This window comes from Gasterosteus aculeatus, chromosome 13 (assembly GCF_964276395.1).
Source record: "Gasterosteus aculeatus chromosome 13, fGasAcu3.hap1.1, whole genome shotgun sequence".
Classification (NCBI taxonomy): Eukaryota; Metazoa; Chordata; class Actinopteri; order Perciformes; family Gasterosteidae; genus Gasterosteus; species Gasterosteus aculeatus.
This window is the reverse complement of record NC_135701.1, coordinates 2,107,559-2,133,401: the sequence shown is the minus strand read 5'-3', so window position 1 is coordinate 2,133,401 and position 25,843 is coordinate 2,107,559. Positions and strand designations below refer to the sequence as shown.

The window sequence follows — 25,843 nt, the reverse complement described above, 5'->3', positions numbered from 1 at the left end:
AGCTTGGTCTCCACAGAGACTCAGACACACTCCAAAACACACATTCACACACACTCAAACCCAGAATCCTTGTGGTCAGGGCGCTGGAGTTCTCTCTCTGCACCTAAGTTGGAGCAGCTTGGACGAAGCGCTTCAGTGGTCTGGATGGACAACCTGTGAACTGAACACCATTGCTCTCCACTGGCTGAAACCTCAGCATCCTGTTTTACCATGGAGTTAGGAAGAGCTTGGTCCAGATATCAGAGGACGGTGCTGATCACCATGATGATGTTCAAACTGGGTAAGGCTTGCACATGTGTGCTCAGATACTACAGCAGCAACAGAAACATCTTAATATACACGTGGAAACATCTGAGTAGGAACTTTAAACTATTTAAAATTCCATCCACAGATGAGACTCTATGCCTAATTGTGTGAAGTGCACAGTGTGCGTGCACATGCAGGTCCATGTATTTATATGTGTGTTTAGGAACATCGTGGAGAACTAAAAGATGGTTTGTTAAACCGTTTTTAGGATTCTTTTTTCTTAAACTTTGTTTATTCTTAAACAAAGTTAATGGAACAAATCATTTTATGAATAATGTATACTTCATTTATAATAATAATAACAAAAATATGTATTGAATTGATCTACCTGGTCGGTCTTTCAGCATTACATGGCATTAAATAATAGCATCAAAAGTTACTGTTAACTGTAATAAATACAATTTTCAACAATATCTTAAAAATAATAATTTGTAACTCTATAGTTTGATTATGACAGCAAGTGTTTAGTGATTCATTTTTTAGAAATACCACCAATCACAACTTCCCGATTTGTAATTTCAGAGGCTCTTACTAGTTTCCTTACTACCCCTTCATTACTACTTTGTGTAATGAATCAGTTTGTACTGGGGTGTGTCTCAGTGTGTGAGTGTGTGTGTGTGTGTGTGTGTGTGTGTGTGTGGGGGGCTGGGTAAAGTTGTGGGTCGACCCCACAACCTTATGAAACCCTGTTGACCCATTTTTCCCGCGACCTTCGTTTGTGTGAAGCGTCTGCAGCTCGTTTTTTAACGGTGGTGAAGCAGCAGCTGGGATTGGCTGAGGGTGTCATTGTTGAAGATCACCATGGTAACGAGCTGAGCGTCCGGCTGCACTGCTACACAGCTTTTTTGTCTTGGCTCTGAATGGTAGGAGTGATGGGTATTAAGGGGCACGGCGAGAGTCTTGGCACTCTGAGCTCCTAGGGATTTAAAGCAAAAGACAGCAGCCGAAACACTCAGAGTACATGTGATGGTGAAAATGAGGTTAACAGGCGCGTAAGATGCAAGGCTTTTTCATGTAAGACTACAGACTTATCGTTAAAGAAAAGAACAGATCAGCAGATATACTATTTACACCAATTAACTAAGAGTGAGCAGCTCAAAAAGGGAAGCAGGAGCAGAGACAATATCCCAAAAATGCAGAGGGCTGCCATCTCCTGATGATACACACAGAGGACACAACTGCCCTCTTGACTTTTATTTTTCTTTCTTTATTTATTCATAGGATTTGATCCGATGACAGTTAGGAAATAGTGCTGCATAAAGATACAAATTCTACATGTATGCAAAAATAATACATCAACATCCCTGGCAGGATCCAGCTAGTAACTAACTTCTTAGAAATACTTTTAATCTCTTCATACCAGAATGAACACACAGTGATAGGATCATTGATGATCCACTGGCTAAAAAAGAAACCAAACTAAACAGATTTGCTCTCTAACTAGCCAGAAACCTTGTGTTGTAAAGGAAGTCTCAGGAGAAAAAAGCATGTGCGTCTCTGACTCGCTGTGTAACTGTGACTGATTCACAGAGGATTTGTGCATTTTCTTTGTATGGAGCAAAGCGGCCACCTGCTGTGACGTCTTTGGAGCACAAAGATGAACTGAGGTAGAGCTGCTCGTCTCTTGTGGTGATTCAATAAAATTCCTCTTGGGACTTCCCGCTCTGTGACACATCGCGTTCCCGCCTACTCCGCCCTGCATCCCTGCGTCTTTCTGTTTTTCTGTCCTGCGGGAGTGAAATGAATGTAATCTCAATAGAATCAGCTTTGTTTAAGACATGCAGAGGTTCTTAAAATATACAGAAACATGTCTTATTTCAGCGTAACAAATTCCTATTGTCATAACTCAATTTCCTGTAAAAGTGGAGGTTTAATTGTTTTGTTCATGTTGTTCAGGGCTATACATAGTTGTTTTCAAGTATTTGAGAGATAATTATGGAGTTATTCTTTAATTTTGTTTATGTCAACAAAGTTTGTTTCCTTGTTAATACTCTTTTACATCTCGTTCCTGTCTGTTTCTCTGAGCCCAAAGCCAATGTTTCCACCAAAGACGTGGATCTTTAAGATTTCCATAATCAGTTGTATCAATGTAGAATTGATCCAAGGGTTAAGACAAGCTAAGCTGGAGGAATGAGTTCCACTCAGGTGGAGAAACTTGCAGTGCAGGCTTTTTTCCGATACCTCACATTTTGCCAACACAGTACCTGTAGTTGTTTCCACCCTAACATTGATCATCAAGTAGTTTTGTTGCATTTAACTAAGTTGCTTCTTGGGAAGAAGAATATTCTGAAAAGACAGCATGCATATATGTATACATATGCCTGAGATATCATCTCAACTGATATTAGTTGACCAAAATGTTATAATTAACTTGAACAGTCTGAAATGTTTGGTGGTTGGATGGAATCATGGGCGACCCCCAGATAGAACAAAGAAGTTCTAGCGTCTTCTATAGGATCAGATGAGTCGCCGGTGATGGACACCAGAGAGAGTGCAGCTTTAAGTCAGGCCTGCAACCAGTAGTGTGGGTTTTCCTGCTGTTCAATTGGTTCGAAGACCAACTTTAGAGTTAGATTTTTCAAAAGCTGTAAATACATGTCAGGGAAGCAATGTTAAACCACCACCCCACTGACTCAGTGAGGGCTGTGGTGAGCAGTTGATCCTGGCTCTGCTCAGCGTTATTGTTTGACTGAGAGGCTGGTACCACTCAGTGCCAGGAATCAACCCCGTCTGGCCATAACCATGATCTATGAAGTACTCAGCAAAGGGGGGAGGGGTTAGGAGGAGCTGTTATCAGCTCTCTGGAATGTGTGAAGGGTTGATTGCATTTGGAAGGAGGGGTGAAAAGTGAGGAGACCCTCACTGTCTCCGTCAGCTTTCAGATTACAGCCAGTGCAGGTTAAAGGGCATGGTTCTGACTGAGTTCAGCTCTGCCTGCCAGTGCAGGGAGAAGGGAGGCAAAAGAGAACCGCAATGAGAAAAGTAACTGTATGTGTTTGTTAAATTCCTCCTTTAACAGGAATATCATTTGGAATGGACAAAGATAAATATGCAATATCAAAACATTTTATGGGTACTACCTCTCTCAATCCCTGTCTAGAAATTAGGCGTGTTATAAATGCAGATTTTTTTACAGAAAATTGTTGCCTTAATGGCCATTTTGTCTCCTTCATTCCAGGGCTACTGTGCACAGTGGCAGCAGACTCGTGTTTGTCATCTCCCTGCTACAATAACGCCACATGTCTTGACCACCTGGGTGAATACGTGTGCATCTGCCCCCCAGGACCAGTGAGGTACATCGGCAAAAACTGTGATGAGCTGTATGACGCCTGTATCGAGGCACCTTGCACCAATTGTACCAGCACGCCTGGCACAAACGAGTTCACCTGCCAGTGCCCGGACGGCTTCACAGGGCTCAACTGTACTCAGGATGTCGATGAATGTAAGAGCAACCCCTGCAAAGGTATCCGGTCCAATTGTGTCAACGGAGTCAATGGCTATTCCTGCCACTGCCCTCTGGGACTGGGAGGGGAGGACTGTCAGAATAATGTCACCACTTGTTCAGAAACATCATGCCAGAATGCTGGCACCTGTATGGACGTCCCTGACATTGGGCATGGCTGCCAGTGTGCTGCTGGGTACCAAGGGAGGAACTGTGAGGAAAACATTGATGAATGCCAGTCTGAGCCCTGTCAGAATGGAGCCATCTGCAAAGACGGGGTTAATGCCTACCAGTGTTTCTGCGTGCCTGGATTTCAAGGCTACCACTGCGACCTGGACATCAATGAGTGTGCCTCCCGACCCTGTCAAAACAATGGCACATGTCAGGATGAGGTGGATCACTACAGGTGTGACTGCGCTCCAGGCTTCAAAGGTAAATCAATGTTAATATTGGCACAGGTATTTATATGATGAATTCATTATATTGGATCAGAGATTCCTGATAATGAGCTGACATTTAAATATGAATGAATGCCTTTTCATCAATGAATGAATGAATGTTGAATGTATTCAGATGTCATGTTCAGGCTGGTTTGGTAAATCTGACGCTCAAACGTTAAGTGACAGTCATACTCGTTACTCCGAGAGGTTGGAAGGAGATATATGAGATTAAAACGTTTATTTTCTACCTGAAATCATGTGTAGCTAACATCAGCAGAGCTTATCATTGACTGGCATTAGTATTCTATGTGCTACCTACTTAAGAATACTGAATGTGATTTAATTATTGCAACACAGGATAAAGCTCGTGCTTAACTTTCACATTTTGGCTTCTATTTTTCAACCTGTTTTCACCCTGAATATTAAATTATTATTTGATCATTTTTCAAAGTAAACCTGCATAGTATTTTTGGTGTAGATATAATCTTTGAATAGAGAGCAAGATGGGGTGGGCATTTATACCAGAGACTGTATGAACAGAAGTTGCATGGCTCTGTTTAAGTGGCATTAGTCTGCGTTGCTGTTCTCCATATGGAGCTGCAGTGTCATTGTGTGGTATCTGTATCCGCTAAGGTAATTAAGTACGTTGCCAATCTCAGTCCTTGGCCTGCTGCCATCCCCGCTTTGTACCCTGCAGGGATTAACTGCCAGGTGGAGATCGATGAGTGCGAGGTGCATCCCTGCCAGAACGGTGCCACCTGCCGAGACCACGTCGCCACATACACGTGTGAGTGCATGGCCGGCTTCCAGAGCCAAAACTGCGAGGTCAACATTGATGAATGTGCTAGCATTCCCTGTTTAAATCAGGGCCAGTGCATTGACCTGGTAAACAGGTAGGATCCCGCACATACACTTTTCACTGACTGAACATGTATAGTTAGAATGATTTGGGGTATTTTAATTGATAATTCAATATCAAAAATGTTTGATAACCATGTGGTTGATGACTTATACATACACATAAGCCGTAGTACATGTAAGTGGAATCTCAATTTGGTTATCTTTGAGGTCAGACAAAGGGTTTTTTAGGTAACAAGATGAACACCCATACGGTTGAGGTTGAAATACTTGTCAGCTGGCGTGAGGTCATCTGCCTATCAGGCCTCTAAAGAATCATTCATAATCAGCAATTTGGGTTTAAGTGTATCCCAAGGAGACAATGGCATTGTCCAGTGGTGCCGGGGATGATCCCACTAGCCTCCACTAGGGATCGAACCGCAGACGCCTGGATTTGAGCACGACGCTGCTCTCCACTGATCTTCAGTGATCTGCAATCGCTTATTTTGTGAAAAAAATGCAATTCCACAATTAATCTGTAGGTTAAAAATGTTTATATCTTATGTATTCAGAAAAGGTGTTGGTACTGGTTTTATTCTGCTGTTGGTACAAAACCCTGTTGTGTAGTATCTGCTTAAAATGCAAAAGTGGTTAACAGCAAAATTAAATTAAAGATACAGCAACACAAAGCGCTGTCTCAGAAAAAAACTACAATCCAGAGCAGATACAACTTGACAGGGTCTCCATTAATGATTTGGCTCAAAGTCAAGCTTATGTTTTCTAAATGAAGCTTTCATTAATTTTTATCTTCATGTTTCAGTAAACTACATTATAAAATTATGTATTTAATCAGATTTTGGTTGAATCTAATGAAATGATCAATGCTTTTACGGTTTCAATCATACATGAAGTTGGACTGAAGGTGGTATGTGATTGTGTCTCTTGCATGTTGGTTTATGTTAGGGCTCTATGTCGTTCTACGGAGGCTGCATGGCAGACTTAATGTCTGGGATAAGAATTGATCCACTTACTGCCGACCATGGTGATAAGTCATTAGACAGACAGAGGTGTTGAGAATACCTGGTAGTACCTCTGATTAGAGGAGGACTCTATTTTACATAACAATTGATGTAATATGGTGCATGAAAAGAGGAGATCATAGTACAAGTTTGGACAAAATAATGACGTGGTTAGATGGCACCCAGCTAATCGTCGGCATACAATTTCTGTGCAGTTTTTCCGATTTAAAATATTTTGGAAACAACATCTGGTTTCCAAACATGCTTATTAGTTAGTAATATTCACAAAAGGACTGTAACATTTGGCTGAATAACTTAGCACCTTCTTCCTATGATACAAAAAAGTAAGGTTTCCTAACAAATAATAGTGGTTAATTTGTACCTGTATTAACCATTTAGGGCTACCGGTAATAAATAAATAGCCTTGCAAACCATTTTGATTTACTATACATTCGTTTTGCTTTGATGTGTCCTTCCTCCAGCTATGAGTGTGACTGTGAGGACACTGGCTTTGTGGGTGACCACTGTGAAGAAGATATTCCTGAATGTGCCTCCGACCCTTGCCAGCATGGAGCTACCTGCTTGGAGAAGATTAACGAGTACAAGTGCCTATGTTGGCCAGGTACAGCATAGCTCACCTCATTAAACAGTACGTCATGTTAGTATTGTATACCTGTTACCCCCAACCAAACATCATCACTGTGTCAACAATTTCTTGATATTCAGTAGAACAACAACCAAGGGCTCCTTGATCACTGAAGTGAAATCATCAAAGATTATGCATTTTGAAATGTTCACCGAAAAAAAAACGCAGGGACTGGATAACCTTCTTCCCATTCAATATATGCACATCCTATGTATTGTTTGCTGAGAAACCAAGAACTTTGAAAAACCATGTCTCCTTCTCTTAGAAGTGCAACATAACTCAAATTGAAAGAAAATGACTCGGGCTAGACAATAGACTCGTGTTTAAGTTGTCTTCCAAGATCATTGTCTGAATATGTCTGAATGGAGGAATACTAACTTATTTTCTGCGTTCTTTAAATTAGAGTTGTGCTACACAAATGCTAATCTGTTTGCCATTTGACACTGTGACACTGTACACTTTTGCCTATCCATCCATCTATCCATTATCAAACCACTTATCCTGCACACAGGGTCACAGGGGGGCTGGAGTCTATCTCAGCCAACTTCATGCAAGAGACAGGGTACACCCTGGACTGGTCGCCAGCCAATATCAGGGCTAACACAGAGACAAACAACAATTCACACTCACATTCACACACCTACAGGCAATTTAGAGTTACCAATTAACCTGATCCCCAGTGCATGTCTTTGGACTGTGGGAGGAAGCCGGAGTACCCAGAGAGAACCCACGCAGACACAACACAGAAAGGCCACTGGGCAGAGTCGAACCCAGGACCTTCTTGCTGTGAGGCGACAGTGCTCAATTTCAGTGGCAAAAATTCCATTTCCATTCCTTTCTATATTCTGACGTTTTTTTTTATTGTATATCATTCATAGCCTGTTGTTAGTAAAACTGTGTTTTTGGTTTTGGTTTATGGACATATCCAAAACTCCCCCTTTAAAAAAACTGTTGAACTGTCTGAATCTAAAACCTAGCTTCTTGTGTCAATGTTCCCATTTCTGTCATGCATTCACATATGTACACATGTAATAGGATATAATCTAACAAAGAACTTGTAATACCTAAAAGTAATTGTATTCATGTTAGTTAACACCTGTGGAAGTTTCATGTAGGATTTTATTTGTTTAGATTCTTACAATATGCACCTGTAGCTTCTTCAGTTAACGTACCTGTGGGGGTGCAAGTATTGCATTGACAAATCCTTTAAACATCTGTGTTCATGTTTGCCCAGGCTACGAAGGAGAGAACTGCCAGCTGGATGTGGATGAGTGTGCAGAGCAGCCCTGTGAGAATGGTGGCGAGTGTTTCCAACGCTCAGATACCCGGAACTACAGAATGCTGCCCGAATTTGCAGACGCCAATTTCAGCTATAAGGAGGCAGCCGGGTTCATCTGCCGCTGTCTGCCAGGATTCACTGGTAAGCTAGTTATAAACCATGTTATTTCCGATATTTTGCCTTATTAACTGATTAGGACGTTTGAATCTAATTCACGTGTTCCGTTGGTAGGAGACAGCTGCTCGGTCAATGTGGATGAATGTGAGTCTGCTCCATGTCAGCATGGAGGAACCTGTCAGGATCTGGTCAGCGCTTATCAATGTGTGTGTCCAGACGGCTTTGCAGGTAGGTGAAACCTCTTATCTGCTCGGCTGCTCTATCTCCTGAACTAAAGTGAGCTGCTCTTCCTCCAGAGTCCCCCCATGCAGTGTATGTCCCAGTTCATCCTCCCTCCACATTGTGACACTGTCAGACATACAGCACTTTCACAAGGCAAAGCAAGGCAAGGCAAGTTTATTTGTATAGCCCATTTCAACCACAAGGCAACCCAAAGGGCTTCAGATAACACTATTAAAAAAGCAGGTAAAGAAAATGAGATTTACAAACAATGAAGTAAAAACAGACATTAAAACAATAACCAAGAATAAGTTGGATTGCAATTCATGAAAAAAAAATCTAAAAAGAATCTTGAATCTGGTTTAATTAAAGGCAGGAAAGAAAAGGTGAAAAATCAAACAGAGAAGTCTTAGTCTAAATTTAAATCCAATGAGAGTCGCAGCAGGGCTGCAGCTTTCTGTGAGTTTGATCCAGACGTGTGGAGGAGAAGATTTGAAGCTTCCTCTCCATTCGTTTGGTTCTGACTCTGGGAACAGGTAGGCAACCCTTCCCAGATTACCTGGTGGGATTGGGATAGTTTGTAAGGTAGCAGCAGACATGTATTTTGGCCCTAAAGCATTCAGGGCTTTATAAAAGAACAGCAGGATTTTAAAGTCAAGTCTTTTTTGGACAGGAAACCAACGTAAAGACCTCAGAAGTGGAGTGAGGTGATCCAAATTCTTGCTCTTAGTGAGGACTCAAGCTGTAGCATTCTGATTACTCACTTTTTGCAGACGTGTGAACAAACCATTAGACAATAGTCCAGTCTACTGAAGATGAATGCAGGGACATGTTGGTCCAAATCCTGTTGCGACATACTGTAAGTCTTCAAATTCTTGATATATTATTCAGGTGGTAATAGCTGATTTTGTAATTGTCTTTATACGGCTGTTCCTATTGAGGTCTGAATCCATAATTACACCTAGATCTCTGGCTTGGTTTGGGGTTTTTAACATCAGCGATTGAAGCTAAGCGCTGACTTTCAGGTGTTCGTCCTTGTCCTCAAAAACAATTCCTTTTGTTTTATCTTTTTTAATAGAAAAATAATTCTGGCACATCCTTGTTCATTTATTCAATGCATTTACCCGACCCTTTTATGGGTTTATATTCCCCTGGCGATATAGTTATGCATATTTGTGTGTTGTATGCATACTTTTTTTCCTTCATAATCTGAGGCAGTGGTATTCTTGGTCCTTCAAGTAGGATTCAAACCCGTTTAGTGCTGTGCTAGACCGTCCCACCCAGATTTCTAGTCTTTCCAGAATTTCCAAACAGTTGACCAATATCATGGACAACTGTTTCCAATGCAGAGAGATCAAGTAACTCTAAGACTATGATACTGTCACTGTCATTGTCTAAGTGGATGTCATTAAAAACATTAACAAGAGCAGACTGTAGTGCTGTTGGAAGCCTGACTGGAAGACATCAAAACAGTTATTTACGTCCAAGAAGTCAAAATCAGTTTACATAAAAAGGGGAGGTTTGATATTGACATATCATTTTTCTTATCAATAAAATCCCTAACTTTGTAAGTGAATCTACCTACTGAGATGCCAGAAAGGGCGGGTGTGGGGGGCTGTTTTTTCCACAAATGTCACAACCTCGGTTTGGACATTTGTGTGCAAGGAGTTTTCCTTCTCTTCAAAACCTTTTCTGGACAATCATCTCTGAAATTTGGTCCGGAACTGAGCCATAACCGAGCCATAACAAACCATATCCAACAGGAATATTTAGTACTGATAAGTAAACAAATTCACACCGTTCAAAATAATAGTGTCTTAGATACAATCTCCACTTATCTCTTTGAAAATGCTGAAACACAACTTCAACAACTTGTTGTGCAAATCATTTTCACACAGCGGTGCTTATTATTATGAAATTAATCTTTTTTTTTCTTGGGGGAGATAATGCAGAGGCCATTGTATGTGCCTCACAAGCAATGTCAGCGCCTTTCGCGCAGAGCATCACTTTACACTCTAACCATTATGGGTTCTGAGTGGCAATGGGAGTTGTTGCTCTTTTCCGCACGTTGTTAGTCGGATCCAATAGGAACAGACGATCGAAAAAAGTGGAAACGTGAAACTTCCCATCATTACTGTCCACACACTGGGCACTTAAATGTGGTTTTAGCCTGGTATTACCATGTTTTATAGGGATTTTGGACTGTTATTGATGTTCTTGAGGCTATTCTTGAAATTTTGTGTGATATTAATACATTTCTTCACCAGTATCATATCAACTGATTTTTACAAATCAGAACACTCAAAAGGGTTCCTCTTTATCCTGACAGAAAATCATGGCCAGATATACCACGTAGTTACAGGGTTATTACACTTTTTATCATGGGTATGCCATTTTCAGAGCAGAGGCCAAAATAAAGCCTCAGGGTTGTTAAAGTATATCAGAGGTCATATCATAATGAATGAATGCACACAGAAGGAATCACGAACATGTTGCAACATCCATGATTATTAAACGCATTAAATCAAATGTGCTGCAGGGTTAGGGATAGCATCTCCCTTTAAATACACACATTTGTGAATTTCTATTAAATTCAAATCTAAAACTATTAGTGTACATCAGTATAATCCCAAACCATATATTTCTAAATATGTGTATTATGTTTTGTTTGAATGGACAAATGTCCCTCTGCATGTATTGATTCATTTATTATTATATTTGTCCATGATACTGATTTGACCACAAAGTGGACTCTGGTGTTTCGGTGAAATTGAACCACGATAATTCGAAAGAATACATTTTTTTCAGTAGAAAAGGAAAAGGGTAAAACTAACTGAAAACGCTAATTAAGAATTCTAAAAACGGTTGCTTCTTATTGAGGCTGTAGATGTTTTGTTCTCTCCTGAACTCCTGTACAAAGGAAGTCAACAAGCCTCAGAAAGCTGGTAAATTGAATTGAATTGAATATATTATACCATTCAAATTAGGATATCCCTCCCTCACACACACATCTTACTTAATTTTGTTGGATTACTCTAATTCTGTTCGTTACATGAAGTTTTATTTTGTGTTATACGACAAGATTGTATAAATCAGATTGGACACCGAAACACAACTCTATCTTACAGTAATCACATGATAAAAGTTGGTCATAATACTTTTGGTTTGTTTTGTTTTGTTTGTGGACGTGTGGAGAACTAGACTGAATGTCACCAGTAGACGGTGTAAGCCGACAACCTTCATACCAAGTCTCAAGCTCTCCTGGGTCAAACAATAAAGGGTTAATCTTCCTCCTGCTGATCATTCCTCATGTCCAGCCAAGGTATTAATTCCTCATTAGAGGAGATTTGCCTCCGAATCCCTCAAAAGAGGAAGAACAGCACCAAAAGTTTACCTTGAAATGGAAAATCTGGTTTTAGAAGTGAGGAATTCAGCCAGACGCACTCGTCAACAAAGCGAGAGGCTAATTTAATCTGTTAACCGTATCCTGCGATCTGGAGGCCACAACAGACCCGAGGATAGGAAGGGCAGAGAGGGCATATGGTATGGAGGAGCAGAAAACAACAAAGCCAATAAAAGGTGCCATATGTCAGGCGTCCACCGTGGGTAATTAAACAGGGGTCTCCTATGATATTTGTCAGGGGGAGGGGAGATTACAGAAAAGCTGCTTAGGAGCCTAATTAAAGCCTGGTGAAAAAAGACGATGAAAAGCCTTGTGAGCAAAACAAGGGTCTATTTCCAAATTATATGCACTACATTTTTTGTGCGACATTTTTGTGGCTAGTCACTATGGCTAGTGGTTTTCCAAAGTTACTAGCCACTCAGCGATTTCATTCAACAACAATTTTTGTTGTTGGGAAATTGCTTATAGTTAATAGTATAATAGAATAGTTTGATTAAAGTTGACTTTACCAAGTGTGTAAAGCTCCTTTTGTATGAAAACACATGCAATGGATTTAGAAAAAGACAAAAAGAGTTGCTCATTGCATATGTGCAGGAGTACTTTATTGTGTTTGTCCGTTTAGTCACAGTGCTTAGTAACGAGCTAACAACGTTTGCAGGACAACTCAAAACGTGGCGTGTGAATTGGTTGAGACGCGTGTGTTTCACGGTCAACACGTGAGGCTTGAGAACCCTGCAATGAGTTTATTATTTTAGAAAACGGAGCAGGCAGGTCCACATGGACATCTCTGCTGGACGACCCTCTGCCGAACAGCCTTGAGTTGTTAAACTAGTCTTAGTCTCCAAGCACATCTAAAACCAGCGGCGATTAACTCTCTGAAGTGAATTCAGCCTGCTAGCTAAACTAAGACAGCTAAGCTAAGGAAGTGCGCACTCACGTCGTCGCGGTCTGTAGTCGGTTTACACGAACCACCGGTGTGACCAAGCGTTCTGGGCCCGTGGATGATACGCTCATGACACATTAATAACTGCCTTCACCCCTCAAATCACCCTTTTGTCTCTACGGCAACACTGGAGGGACTTACTATCTTAAATACAAAACCATCCCAAAAACAGAATTGCACCCGCCAAAGTAGCTAGTAAGAGTGAGTGCTTTATCCGCCGCCACAGACGAAATCTACTTGCATTTGGCGGGTGGGAGGGTGCCAATGTCAAGCCCTGAACAGCAAGCAAATAGGACAACTCCATGTAGTTCAAAAGCACAATTCAATTACTTTATACAGCACATGTGCGAGTCTTACAGGTGCAAGACATGTAAGACTAGTTAGACTCGTAGCCTCTTTTGTCAAAGTGAATATACACTAAAAATAGGGCTTTTAAATAAAACTACATCCAAGTCTCTATAGACTGACCCTTGATGTTTGACTGACAATTCACAATTAAATTCATCGCTTTAATCCTTGAGTTTGTTGAACATTGTCAACCAAGTTTCAGTTTTTCAGTTTTTTACCTCCCATATTTGAAGATTTATTTTTTTCATTGGCACTAACCCTTTCTACTTTCTTAGTCACTAAAACTAGAGCAACTAGAGAACTAGATCTGTGTAGGTGATCAAATCAGGGGCAATGGTGGATGAGACTAACAATGCAAACAATAATGCCTGAAACATTGGTCCTGCAGCACCTCCTGCAGGTTAATTCTAGCAACTCTGGACACTAGTAGGCATCCACAGGCCAGCACATGAGGCAGGGAGGGGATGAGACACTGCATTCCTCTTGTCAAACACTGACAGGAGCCAGCTGGAGGCTTAGTGCTCTGCCCGGGCTGGGCTGCAGAAAAGAGAGGAGCAGTCGGTGTGAGGGAGGGATTCAGGGAGGAACAGAGGAGGGAGAAAGAGAGGGAAGAAAGAAAAGGTGGCCAGGGCTGCTTTGTAATCACTTCTGCCTGTCTACCAAGTACAGGGTGGGGGAGTGGACGCACTTTTGCTTTGTAAGCAAAAGAGAGGGAGAGAGAGGCTGGTTGTGTTATTTCTGTCATCCAGCAGTGTGAGGAGTGTGTTGGTGGTTAAATCAGTGGATCATGGGGGGAAGCAGGTTGATGCTGCTGCTGCTCTGCTACTGCCGCTGTGGGCTCTGGGGGCTGACAGGTACAGTATGGTACAGCACTTTAATGCTACATTAACAAAAAAGTTGCGTGCTTGCGTATCAGGGTGTAGTCCTGGCACAGAGAGGACAGACAGCTCAAGGGTTCCTTGAGTGTAGAGTATTTTAAGGGACTGTGTTAATGCAAGTTGACTGCTGCTGCCAAGGCTTATTGTTGAATGCAGTTTGATGAGTGGCTGTAAAAGCTTAAACCAGGCAGGTAGACTGTAAATCTGACACATGGTGTAGCTGTGAAGGTGTGTGTGTGTGTGTGTCTGTGTATGTGTAGCAAGTTATTCTGCAATGCAGTGTATTATTTTAATATCTAGCTGATGCAATCAGTAGGAAGGACACTGGTTTATTTGTTATAGGGAAATATATGCAAATGTTATTCATCTCTTTCCTATCCTAATTGTGCAATTTTTGTTTGTTTCATTCAGTGATGACACCATTGAAACCTATCTACCTGTTCATCTGTATGCATGCATGCTAAACTGTCTAACTAATTTTAAAATTGAATGTACTGTTTAACTTTCCCCCTGATTCAACCACATTCATGTGGTTAAATTAATAATAAAAATGTCTTCAAATGTGAGACATTGGTAGTTTAGGATGTTTTTTGGCTTCATAGGAGTTGTTGTGGTGTTGGAGTAACTGGTAGCACTAAAAGTGGGTTTCTCCATGCAGGTGTACACTGTGAAGTGGACATCAACGAGTGTGACAGTAATCCTTGCAAGAATGGCGCTATTTGTGAAGATGCTGCCAACTCCTATAAGTGTCATTGCCCCGAACCAGAGCCTGGCCAGGAGCCTTGGGGTGGTCAAGACTGTGACTTCAGTCTGGTTGGCTGCCGCCAGCACCAGTGTCAACATGAAGCAGGTTGCGTCCCCCTGCTGACCGATGATGGAGAGCACACCTACACCTGCCTTTGTCCTCCTGGCTGGGCCGGAGAACGCTGCAATACCTCCACCATCTTTTCCTTCAATTCCAAGGGCTACGTCCACTTGCAGCTGCCTTTTTCCAAAAACCGGACGAATCAAGAAACTAAGGACCAAGCCAGTTACAAACTCCACATGCACCTCAGATTCAAGAGCACTCTTAAAGATATGGTTCTGTACTACCGGGGAACCAAGGACCACTTCATCTCCCTGGAACTAGTTGGAGGGTCCCTTCGGGCTAGGGTGAAATCAGAGACGGTACTGCAAGTAATTTACCATGGCCTAGTCAATGATGGTGAATGGTACACAGCCACTGTGACCATGGATGAGAGGCTGGTTCTGGTTGTAAAAGGACCTGGCTGTGAGGAAAACTGCTTGGTGAAAAATGAAAGCTACAACCATCTTATCTTCCTTCAGCCAAGCTCCTTTCAACAGTTGTATGTTGGAGGAGCACCACAGGAATATTTAGCCAAAACATCCAGCGGAAGGGGGTTCATTGGCTGTATGGAAGACCTTCAAGTTGACCATAAGCTGCTTCTGCCTCAGGACCTCATCAGAGAGGAGAATCATGGCTTGGAACTAGGATGCCTTAAAAAAGATTGGTGTAAAGATGACCCATGCATGCAACGTGGGCAGTGTGTGGACATGTGGGTTCATCCCAGCTGCGAGTGTAATCGGCCCTATTATGGAGAAAGCTGTGAGAAAGGTGAGAGTGCTCAAAGCGTTTGTCATAGGTTGAGGGTGCTAAATTTGACTTTAAAACATATCAATCTTCCATGGGAGAGAGGAATCTATGGCTAGCGTTCACCGTGGGGGTCTCTAGAACAAAGTGTATGAGGAACTGTAGGAATCTTTTTGCAAGTGTGATTCTTTGGTATCCCACTCAAAGTAAAGGTCCGGTTTTTAAGTGAGGGTATGACACTTCAAAAGATATGAATGAAATATAAACTGAATTAGTTTAAACAATTAGTTAACAAACTCTTGGTCTAGGCAAAGCTGTCTATATCAAAGACCTAGCTTCTTTATCTCCCCCACTGTGTAATAGAGAACGTTCTTATTGATTTTTGGCACTGCTATTAGGCCAATTTACCTGATGAGAAGTAGTCTAGTAAACTACTATTGCATTGCCGTAAAGTTTGGGGAAAGGAGGAAAAATGGAACATGCTCAATCAAAGTGCTTTTCAATAAGAAAAATCATATCAGTTCAGAACAAAAATAATCCCCTGGTTTTGGTTTACACGCCAAAGAGACTGGATCATACACTTTTTATGATGCAACTCAACCAATGACCTCACTGGAAAATGTACTTCTTCCGAACTTAACAATTGGGTGTTCTTGTCCAAAGTGTCCTAAAAATGTTTCTCCATAGCCTCACAAAAATAATAAGCCGTCTTTGATATTTAACGTAAAACTGAGTGCTTCTTCAAGAATACCAAGATAAAACATTGCTGGTATAAAGCGAGTGTTTTGGTTAGATACTGAAAACTTGTTCCTCTCACCCAAACCTCAGGTTATCCATCCTGGACCTTCGGTCATGAGAACACCTCCACCAGTTACGTCGGCTTCAACATCACGCAAACCCATGGCGACAACTTCACAATCTCCTTTTTAATGCGCTCCTTCAAACACAATGGTCTGCTTCTGCAGCTCCATAGAGAAGGAAAGCCCTACCTGACAGTCTATCTGAAGGAGGGCACTGTTGCTATTTACAGCCCTCACACCACACTGCTGTCGGAGGCAAGGAGTGTCACTGATGGCAACAATAATTTGGTGACTTTAAAGGTCCAGTACGGCCATGTGGTTTTCCCCAAAGCAGGAAATCATCGTGCATTAGGAAACGTTAGTATAGAGGCAGGGGACGTGGCATATGTGGGAGGACTTCCTGCAGGCAATAGTATGAATGCCTGGGGAGGAAATTTCAAGGGCTGTCTGCAGGACATTCGTCTGGACCACAGTCATCTGACCACTGGGGATCCTCTAGGTGGGGTCGAAGTTTACCAGGCCAGTACAGAGGAGACCGTGCTGCCAGGATGCCATAGTGATGACACATGCAAGGTAAACAATTAACACGGTTTTGTAAACCTTGAAACAATTCCATTTTATTTGAAGGGTGCCACAGTAATCAAAAACAAAATGTGAATCAATTTTAAGGCAACTTATGTGGAATCCCCTGATTTGTTGCATTAGAAAAAAAACATGTCTTTCCCATTGACCTTGTAGAAGTGATCGTTGTATCATTACATGTATTTAGCTATGCTAACAGTGATTCTGTAATGCACAATGTGAGACTGATTCTATCAAATGTCGGGTTATTATGGAAATGTACAGAAAGGTTTCACTTCATTTGAATGAATCAATGTTTTGCTCGATAGTGCTGCATGTCTTAAGGCTCAGTTGTAAGTAGTTTTTAAAAAAAAGCACACTGAAGCTAGTATGACAATATACCATTCCTGTTGATATGTTATGCTAGCATTTTCGTAGCAGTGTAGCTCAGGCAAATGAGAATGTACAGTTGAAAGTTCCTTTTCTGGGTCTATACCAACATTAATTCAAACTAATAGTTTTTGAAAAATTAAATGTAAACACTGCTTACCATGTGCTTAATATTGTGTCAGCACCTTGGAGCACTGTATGATAGATGGACCACACTATATAGCCTGAACCCTATGATTACTATTGGACCACTGCTGTTGCTTTACGAGACTTTACATATGATCACTTAATCCATTCATCTGTGTTTGTCTGTGTACAGGATCAGCCGTGTTTAAATGGTGGACAGTGTCAGGTTACCTGGAACGACTTCCAGTGCAACTGCTCCATGAGATACGATGGCCGACTGTGCGAGACCCGTCTGTGGTGCATGGACAACCCTTGTCCTGACGCAGTGCGTTGTGTCGACTTACAGGATGGTTATGAGTGTAAGTAAAGCTTTGACAGAGTACATATTATCCAAAACAACAAAGTAGCAGAAATAAAACAATCAATAATAATGATGATTTAATCATCACCTTTTATACAAGAAATGCAGCACAAATTGAACTTTGAGAACAAAACGTTAAATACAAAACTTAAATAGACCATGAGTGTCTGGTCTGTCTCCTCCCTTGCACTCCCTGTATTTCAACATTCAAATCATCCACAACCTGAATCACATTGTTAGAGTACACACATGTTCCTTATTTTTATGGTTCATTATGTTTTTCAAACCTTACACTCGTAGAGTTTGTACTGATCTCTGATACATCAGGGTTATGATGTCAGAGTTTTACAGCCTTGTGAGAAGCACAAGTGAATTATAAACACAGCTGCTACTGAATGTCATATGATCCTGCTCCATTAGCTGGGGTCGACAACTGGCAGATACATCTTTGAGCTGTGAGTACAATATAGAGAAACTACTTCTCTCGCCTGTCTCCCTCTCTGCCACAGTGCTAACACCAGCATCATGCAAGTGATGTTTGGTAATGTAGCAAACCACTTGATGATTTCATCTGCTGGCTACTAGTTACTTTTGTAGTTAGTGCTCATTGGAAAACAGTTGTCAACATTTGGTTTACTAAAGTGAAACTGAAACCAATCCTAACACAGAAGGTGTCATTATCCTACCGCCATTGCATTGTGCAATCATCATTTACTTCATAATGTAAAAGGAACATACTTGACTTTTTCCAATAAAGTTGGATTTGATATGCGGCCTTCTTCTCGAAAGATTGAGAACTTTGCTGAACAATTATAAACTGTTCAAAGCAACTAAGATAAGCTCAACAATGGTTACACACCTGAAACGTACTTCAATGACCACTTCAAGGGATGGAGGATCAATATGTGGTTTGGCAATCAGTTCATCAATCTTGTAACATATACAATAGAGTCTTAAAATAAGTTTTGAATTAACATGTAACTTGTACACAGGCCTTGGTTTCAGTAACATACTTACTCATCATCTTCTCATTACACAGGTTTAACTGAATCCATCTTTCAGGACAACGCCCTTCAGTATGTTGCCAACAGCTCCCTGCTGAGCCCCATAACCAACGTCACCATGGATATTCGGACGCGGGACGAAAACGGGATCTTGCTGCGGGCCGTCAGCGGAGCAAAGGTGTTCTGCCTGGGTCTGCTCAACTCCTCCCTGCTGGTCAAGCTGGACGGCGGGGCGAGTCAGGAGCTACTGGCCTTCACAAGTGATAGGACCATTGCAGATGGCGCGTGGCATCGAATCGAAGTGGCCATGGTGGATCCCACGCAGTTAGCGTCCCGCTGGCGTCTCACAGTTGACAGGCAGAGAGTTGGTGGCAGCTTTCGCATTGGAGGCAACCTTAACTTCCTCAATGACACCAAAATCTGGCTGGCTGAGAAATACACTGGATGTTTAGGGGAGGTGAGAGTGGGTGGAGTCTACCTGCCACTAGTAAATGTTCCAGAAGCCCCTCAGGTCAGCCAGTTTTCCAGATTGGGTGGGTATGAACCAATGCAAGGATGCCAAGGTCCACCGATTTGTGATTCCCAGCCCTGCTTGAATCAGGGTGTATGCCAGGATCAGTTTAATGAGTTTAACTGCACCTGCAGCGCCGGATGGGAGGGGGAGCTGTGTGAGAGGGAGGTAAATGAGTGTTCTTCAGGTCCCTGTGTCCACGGTACATGTAAAGACCTTCTAGCACACTACCAGTGTGACTGTGAGCCTGGATACACAGGGAAAGACTGTCGGGACGAGGTGGATAACTGTTTGGAGTTCAGCTGTGTGAATGGAGGAACCTGCGCGCTCAATGTGGGAGTTCACACATGTTCTTGTCCTACCGGCTACGTTGGCAAACGCTGTCAGTGAGTAAAGACTTCCCTTGCTTATATTTAATAGAATAACCATATAACATACTGTTGTCAAATGACAAGCATTGTCCTCAACATCCTTTGTTGAAGACCCTTTCAGTTGTGTGGACCTGTGAGTGAGGAACTCTTCAATCAGGGGGGGGGGGGCGCTGGACGCTACGGCGGACGGGGGGGGCGCGGACACCGTGGTTACGCTCTTGGGCATTGAGATAGTTCTCCTTCACACTAACGAGAAAGGTTTCAGTTGGTTCCAAGTTGTCCACCTAAATGCATTTTTATGGAAATGCCATCTACTTTTAAAGTTGATCTGAAGCACACACCTTCCCATTCCATGCTAAGTTAGCGCTGCTAGCTCGTCCGTTCTGCAGGCATTAGGAGCACTGTTTGTGCCAACACTAAGGTCACCTCCATGTATCACTACCAAATCCTACATCACAGTGTATTAAATATATGTGTGTCTGTTTCAATAGATGGCGTTTTCCTCCAGCGGCGTGCGATGCAAACACAGATTGTCTTAACGGAGGGGTCTGCATAGGAAGTGACTCTGGAGGCAACTGCACCTGTAAACATGGTTATAGTGGTCCCAGGTGAGAGAAGCACACTGCACACTCCTCACACATACCTTCCGCTCAGGGAAAAGTGTGTCTGAACCACATCCATGTACAAAGGTCATGACTGTGTGTGTATGTGTGTGTGCGAGCTGCTCCTCTGTCAGTCAGCATTGCGTTAAAACCCTTCTGATGTGTTTCAGGTGTGAGACAGAAATAGACGAGTGTGAGTCCAGCCCTTGTCTGAATGGGGCCACCTGTCTGGACAGACTCAACCACTTCCAGTGTGTGTGTGTCCTGGGTTTCAGCGGGACATTGTGTGAGAGAATCGTAAGTGACGGACCCAGCTTAACATCGACTGACTTCGAGTTGATTCACTTTTATGACTTACATGGTGAATTAGAACCTGAGAAATTGATTTAGGATTCAAGAAACTGCCACAGGAGCATTGCTAGGAAACAACACACATGTGCACTTCACATAGCTCGGTTTGAATTACACGGCCCAGCAAAACAGAATTACTATCCAGTAATAAAATACACAATTGACCCAGTCCAGTAAAAACCTCTTCAAATTGGTATCATTTCAGGATTGTTAAATTAGCATACATACATGAAAATAAAAAATAATAATAAAAAAGCTTTCTATAGGAAAAAGTGAAAGTAAGAATACCTGTTAATTTATAAAATACTTTTTTGTTAACAACGAATACTTTCAACACATAATAATAACTATGTATGCATTATGCATTATCCGCTAAATTTTGTAATGAATTAAAAACTAGTGTATTACACATTTTTATTTCAAAGTAATATTATTGGAACAATATAACTGACAAATAAATTAGGTTAATTTATAGTATAGTTTATAGTAAGTACCAGAAGAGACATTTGTCTTGTATCAGGATAAGCAGCATAAATAGCATGAATAATAGTCCCTGTTCAGTAGCAAAAGTCCTGTTAGAGTGAGGTGAAGTTGTTTACCACAAATAATCAGAATCCAAATGAAAATCAGAAGCCATTTATTACCAAATATGTTACACATAGAGGAAATGGACTTGGTGAATTGGTGCAATATAAGGATGAAATAGAATAAAAAAGGATCAAGAAAAATAAGATACGAATATACAGGCAAAAATTAAAACATGATAAACAGATAAGACTGTTAAGACAGAGTAAGATAAAGAACACAACATTTCGTACCAAGTTCTTGTAAACTTTTAGAAAAGAGAAATAAAGGTTACTTACTGCAAAAATGATGAATGGGATCTGCACGGCGCAGGAGTGGATGTGATTAAAACCACCCAGAACATAATTGATACCGTCTATTGATAATCAGGTCAGAATGAGAGCACCTTGAAATATCCTGATTCTCTTCCGACAATACAACTGTCATGATGCAAGGTAAAGAAATAGGCAAACCAACTATTATGTTTCCTCAAATTTCTCTTTTAAAAATGAAAATACATTATTTATTAGCCACTGAGAAACACATTAGCTGTGAACATATTCTAGGCAGTGCCAAATTAGACATGGTAGCGAAGAAGGAATGGTATCAGAACATTCTGTCCTGTCCTCTTGCAGAAAGAGGAGCATAAGGAGCGAGTCCCCTGGCTGGTGGTGACCATCCCTCTAACCACCCTGTGTGTGTTACTGGCCATACTGGTGGTGTTTTGCCTCGTCATTACAGCACGGAAGAAGCGTCAGTCAGAAGGAACCTATAGCCCCAGTTCTCAGGAGGTGGCTGGTGCCAGGCTGGAGATGGGTAGTGTCCTCAAAGTGCCCCCAGAGGAGAGGCTGATCTGAGTCCTGCCTCACTGCCTTACATCCTGTGGATGTATCCATGTAAAGGGCAGAGAAAACTTGTGCTCTGCAGTGTCACGCTGATGGCCTTCCTGACCCACAAAGAAGCAATGGATGATATGTCAATGATTGATCCTCCCCATGGGAAAACTACTGACCTCAATGTCTGATGTATGGACAGGTGAAGACCAGAGGCTGAGAGAGACAGTCTCTTGATTACTCGGTAATGGAATGTTTTCACACAGGCTGAAACTTTCTAACACCCTACCGTTGGTAAACTAAGAGCAAGCTCTTCATTATTTAAAATTCAGCAAAGCAAAAGATTGAAAACTTCCTTCACCGATTCCACTGCTGATACTGATTTTCATGGCCGGAGGATGAAGGATATGTAGAGGTAGAAGAAAAAAATGGAGTATTAATTGCATAATACTATAAGGGCTGAGTATTGACCACCAACACGTTCCTTGTAGTAGTATCAGATTACACATACAAGGCGATGTCTGTTTTATAGTAATACGTTTAGGAGATAGACCCTCATTTAAATCCTGACTATGTCTAGAGGAATAGAGTAATGCTAGTCCTGTATGACTCTCTTCTGCCATAATAGGCTGACTATGGCAAACCCTGTTCGAAGGTGTTTTCTGTGCGCTCGCTGTTATTTTTTTTGATAGTAAGGGAGCGGAGCCAGTCACCATGGTATCTACATCTAATTAGATACAAACCCTGTTTTTGGATTAGCTGGAGTAATGCATTCACAGAACTATAGAAGCCCCTTCCGCACTAAAGAAAGGGGATAGAAAGTCAAAATTATGAGATAAAACGTCAAAACACAAACGACACCTTTTTTCAACCGTAGTGGACCGTAGATGACAACCAGATACATCATTTACCATCATTACCGGCACTTCGACCGCACATTAAGACCGATGCGTCCAGCTCGCCGACCGGTAAATGAAGTCCGAAATTGTGAATTTCTTGCCAACTTTCAATACGGATCGATTTGGAAATATTGAAATAATGAGATAAGATATGCGCAGGCTCCTCCATAGGAGGAAATGGGCTTCTATAGTTCTGTGAATTCATATCTCGAGATACCATAGTGACTGGTTATTAGCCTCGCAAGCAAGGAAGTTCACGTTCCGCGAGCGAGCAAATATCTCGCGCGAGACAGACTTTTGTTCGCGCACGTTTGATTTATGCGCACTCATTAACCTGATTTGCGCTTTCGAATTATGACAGGGATTTGCCGCCATGGGTGACCTTCACTTTTCCGACAGTTATGTACGGAACGTTATGTACGTTATGCACGTTTTTTTTCTTTTCAAAGGGGAAACAGCAATTACAAAAATCGGCTGAAGAAGGAATACATTTTTGATTCAAAGCTCATGGCCTGTGTTCTCTTAAATACTCATTGACATGTATCTGCAGGTTTCATTGACTTTGTTACGAGTTGATTCTCTTTATTTGGGCTACTGCAGTCTGTGAGCTAACAGGGCATCACTGCAGCCAGGAGTCAATTCAATGAGTTTCATTTTATTATGTAAAGCCCCAAAATCACAACAGTCAAACACTGTTTTCTCAATATGTGATGTATTATATTATACTGTCATGTGCACTGTATATGCAACCCAATGCGTTCCTTTTTAATACTGTGTAATTATGCTGTGGGTTCTTATCTGAATTATTGTGTTGCATATAATGTGCTGCATGATTTCTATGCCACAGTTTTTTCCTTTTTTTCCAATATTGTCAAGGGGAACTATATTTAGTTGCAGGAATCTGCGGTATGGTCTCAGGTGTTATCAGTATTTGTGAACACATGTTAAGATTCTTTTTGAAACTTCTTTTCTTTTTTCTAAAAGATTCCTAAGAAGTCAATAAAGCAAAGAAGGGTAGGCAGGATGTGGTTAGTCTGTCTTAGTGTAAATAGTTGAAGCAGGAGAAACAGACTCCTAAATGCTGTGTTGAACCAACCATAATATTGAATGTAACATTTCCATTTTTCAAAAATGTGCACAGTGTATCTCTCTATCATTAGTATTGTAACATATCAAGTCACCATATCATTACACGGTTGTACAGAGATCATTTTTAGGGTAACTAATGACTCGAGTCTTTGGGCAAGTAAGACACAAGTTACTCACGTTAATAGACTCAGGTTAGTAAGGAATCACATGAGTCACTACTAACATGTTTGTCATGAGTCATGTCAAGGCAGTCTCATAGGCATTTGTCTTGTTTTTATTTGACTACACTTCCAGTTGGCCTAAGTAGACTATCACACACTTTATGTAACGTAAAATGCTTGTTTGTTCACTAATGTTGCAGATAGAGTTTACATTGAAGTTTGTTTCGCAAGTCTTCTGCATAAGGCTGCAAAGGGGGGGATTTTTGCATCAAATTCCAATACAGAGGGGCGATGCGTAACTGATGGTATTTGATGCGTTGGGACAGAGAAGTGGTTGCACTCATGTTGGTGAAGGATGGATAGTGTTCACCATTAAATAGTTCCAACACACAACTCCCCGTAAAACAACCAGTTGCCCATTTTTCTTTGTACAGATTAAGAAAATAAGAAACAATGCAGGTTAACAGGTGTTTATAGCCACAAAGAGCCGTGGAAGCGGTTCCCCCTGCTACCAGTCTTTATGCTAAGCTAGGCTAAGCACATCCCACGTGACTCATATCCATCCTCACAAATACTTAACAACTTTTATACTTAAACACCATTTAAGTCAGTGGTGGCCCGTCAAACACGATCCCTGTCGATCTCCAAAACAAAATAAAGATAATTCATGAACACATTGGGCCTCATTCTCAAACATTTTCTGAAGTGTCTTCTGAAATGTTTTCTTACGGACTTTCTGACGAAGACCAACGTCAGAAAAGATCTCCGCCTGATTCATGAACCGACGCAAATGGGTTCTTACACAGCCAAAGCGTCAGCTGTGCTTCCCCAAATGAGGATTCCTAAATTGAACGCGTGTTTCGTGCGTCTGTATTCCAAACAGAAACGGCGTGCCAGCTCCTATAAGGGCATGCGATTGTAGGGACTTGTGCACAATCGACAGACTCCATATGACGCAAAAGCAGCTTGAGACTAATGAAAATCACGAAAAAGCAGAAAGGGAGCACCGGTCGAGTAAACCGAGGCCTAATCTCCCCGGCGCAGATGCTGCTACAGAATGTAGATGTGTCCTTTCTAATCCACTGTGGACATATCCACGCAATTGAGTTTAGTGCTTTTTTATTTATTACTTACATTTGCAGTGATTGTTTAGTCCTTTTGATATCACGATGGCCTCGTAAAATCATGACTATAAATGTGAAACGTAATTGTTAAAGATTCAAAAATGACCATATTTATTACTATAATTATTTAAATCTGTCTGATTTTATGTGAACGTAATCACCAATGTTTCAAAACCATTCCTGCATATTGATACAGAGGAGGTTGCAGCAAAATTCCAGAAAGCATTTGCTTTGCCAGGTGGAGTGGACATGGAGATGTTTGATATGCAAGATGACACAGAGCTGAAAGCCAGGTCAAGGGACAGGAACTTTAGGGAGTTGTCAGCAGACAGAAATGTCCTCTCCTCAGCGCATGTGCACTAAAAGTGAGTGCCTACTTTGGTTCAACTTCCCTGTGTCAAATGATATTTTCACAGATGAAAATCACCAAATCAAAGTAGCCGGCTTACTGACAGACAGCTCACAGACCGGTTCCCAGAGCACCCTCTCTACCCCTCCATCACGGACAGTGATCAGTCACAGCCATCCCATGACTGGAGTCACATGACTTCTGATGGCATTCTGATGGGACACAAAGCTAAACTGAACTTTAATTACATTATTGTTGTGTAGTTGAAAAATACAACAG

General features: G+C 41.6%; 1 protein-coding gene across 2 annotated transcripts; it reads left to right on the top strand.

Annotated features, from left to right (window-relative positions):
- On the top strand, positions 1-22,284 carry crb2b (crumbs cell polarity complex component 2b). Of its 2 annotated transcripts, none has more exons than XM_040196155.2 (13): positions 1-280; positions 3,485-4,180; positions 4,886-5,081; positions 6,527-6,666; positions 7,925-8,110; positions 8,201-8,314; positions 14,536-15,492; positions 16,297-16,841; positions 17,539-17,704; positions 18,746-19,607; positions 20,084-20,200; positions 20,365-20,491; positions 21,745-22,284. In XM_040196155.2, exons 1-13 carry the CDS (start codon positions 211-213, stop codon positions 21,964-21,966), a joined length of 4,398 nt encoding a protein of 1,465 aa, XP_040052089.2. In that variant the 5' UTR covers positions 1-210; the 3' UTR covers positions 21,967-22,284. The 2 variants fall into 2 exon arrangements, with proteins under 2 accessions (XP_040052089.2, XP_077943442.1); XM_078087316.1 differs by having other exon boundaries at positions 74-280; positions 3,590-4,180.
- The last annotated feature ends 3,559 nt before the right edge of the window (positions 22,285-25,843 follow it).

Excerpts from the sequence above, each read along its gene's own strand:
- crb2b (XM_040196155.2), top strand. The coding sequence starts at position 211 with ATGGAGTTAGGAAGAGCTTGGTCCAGATATCAGAGGACGGTGCTGATC. Across the intron at positions 281-3,484 it reads CATGATGATGTTCAAACTGG|GGCTACTGTGCACAGTGGCA; the intron begins GTAAGGCTTGCA and ends CCTTCATTCCAG. Across the intron at positions 8,111-8,200 it reads CTGTCTGCCAGGATTCACTG|GAGACAGCTGCTCGGTCAAT; the intron begins GTAAGCTAGTTA and ends TTCCGTTGGTAG.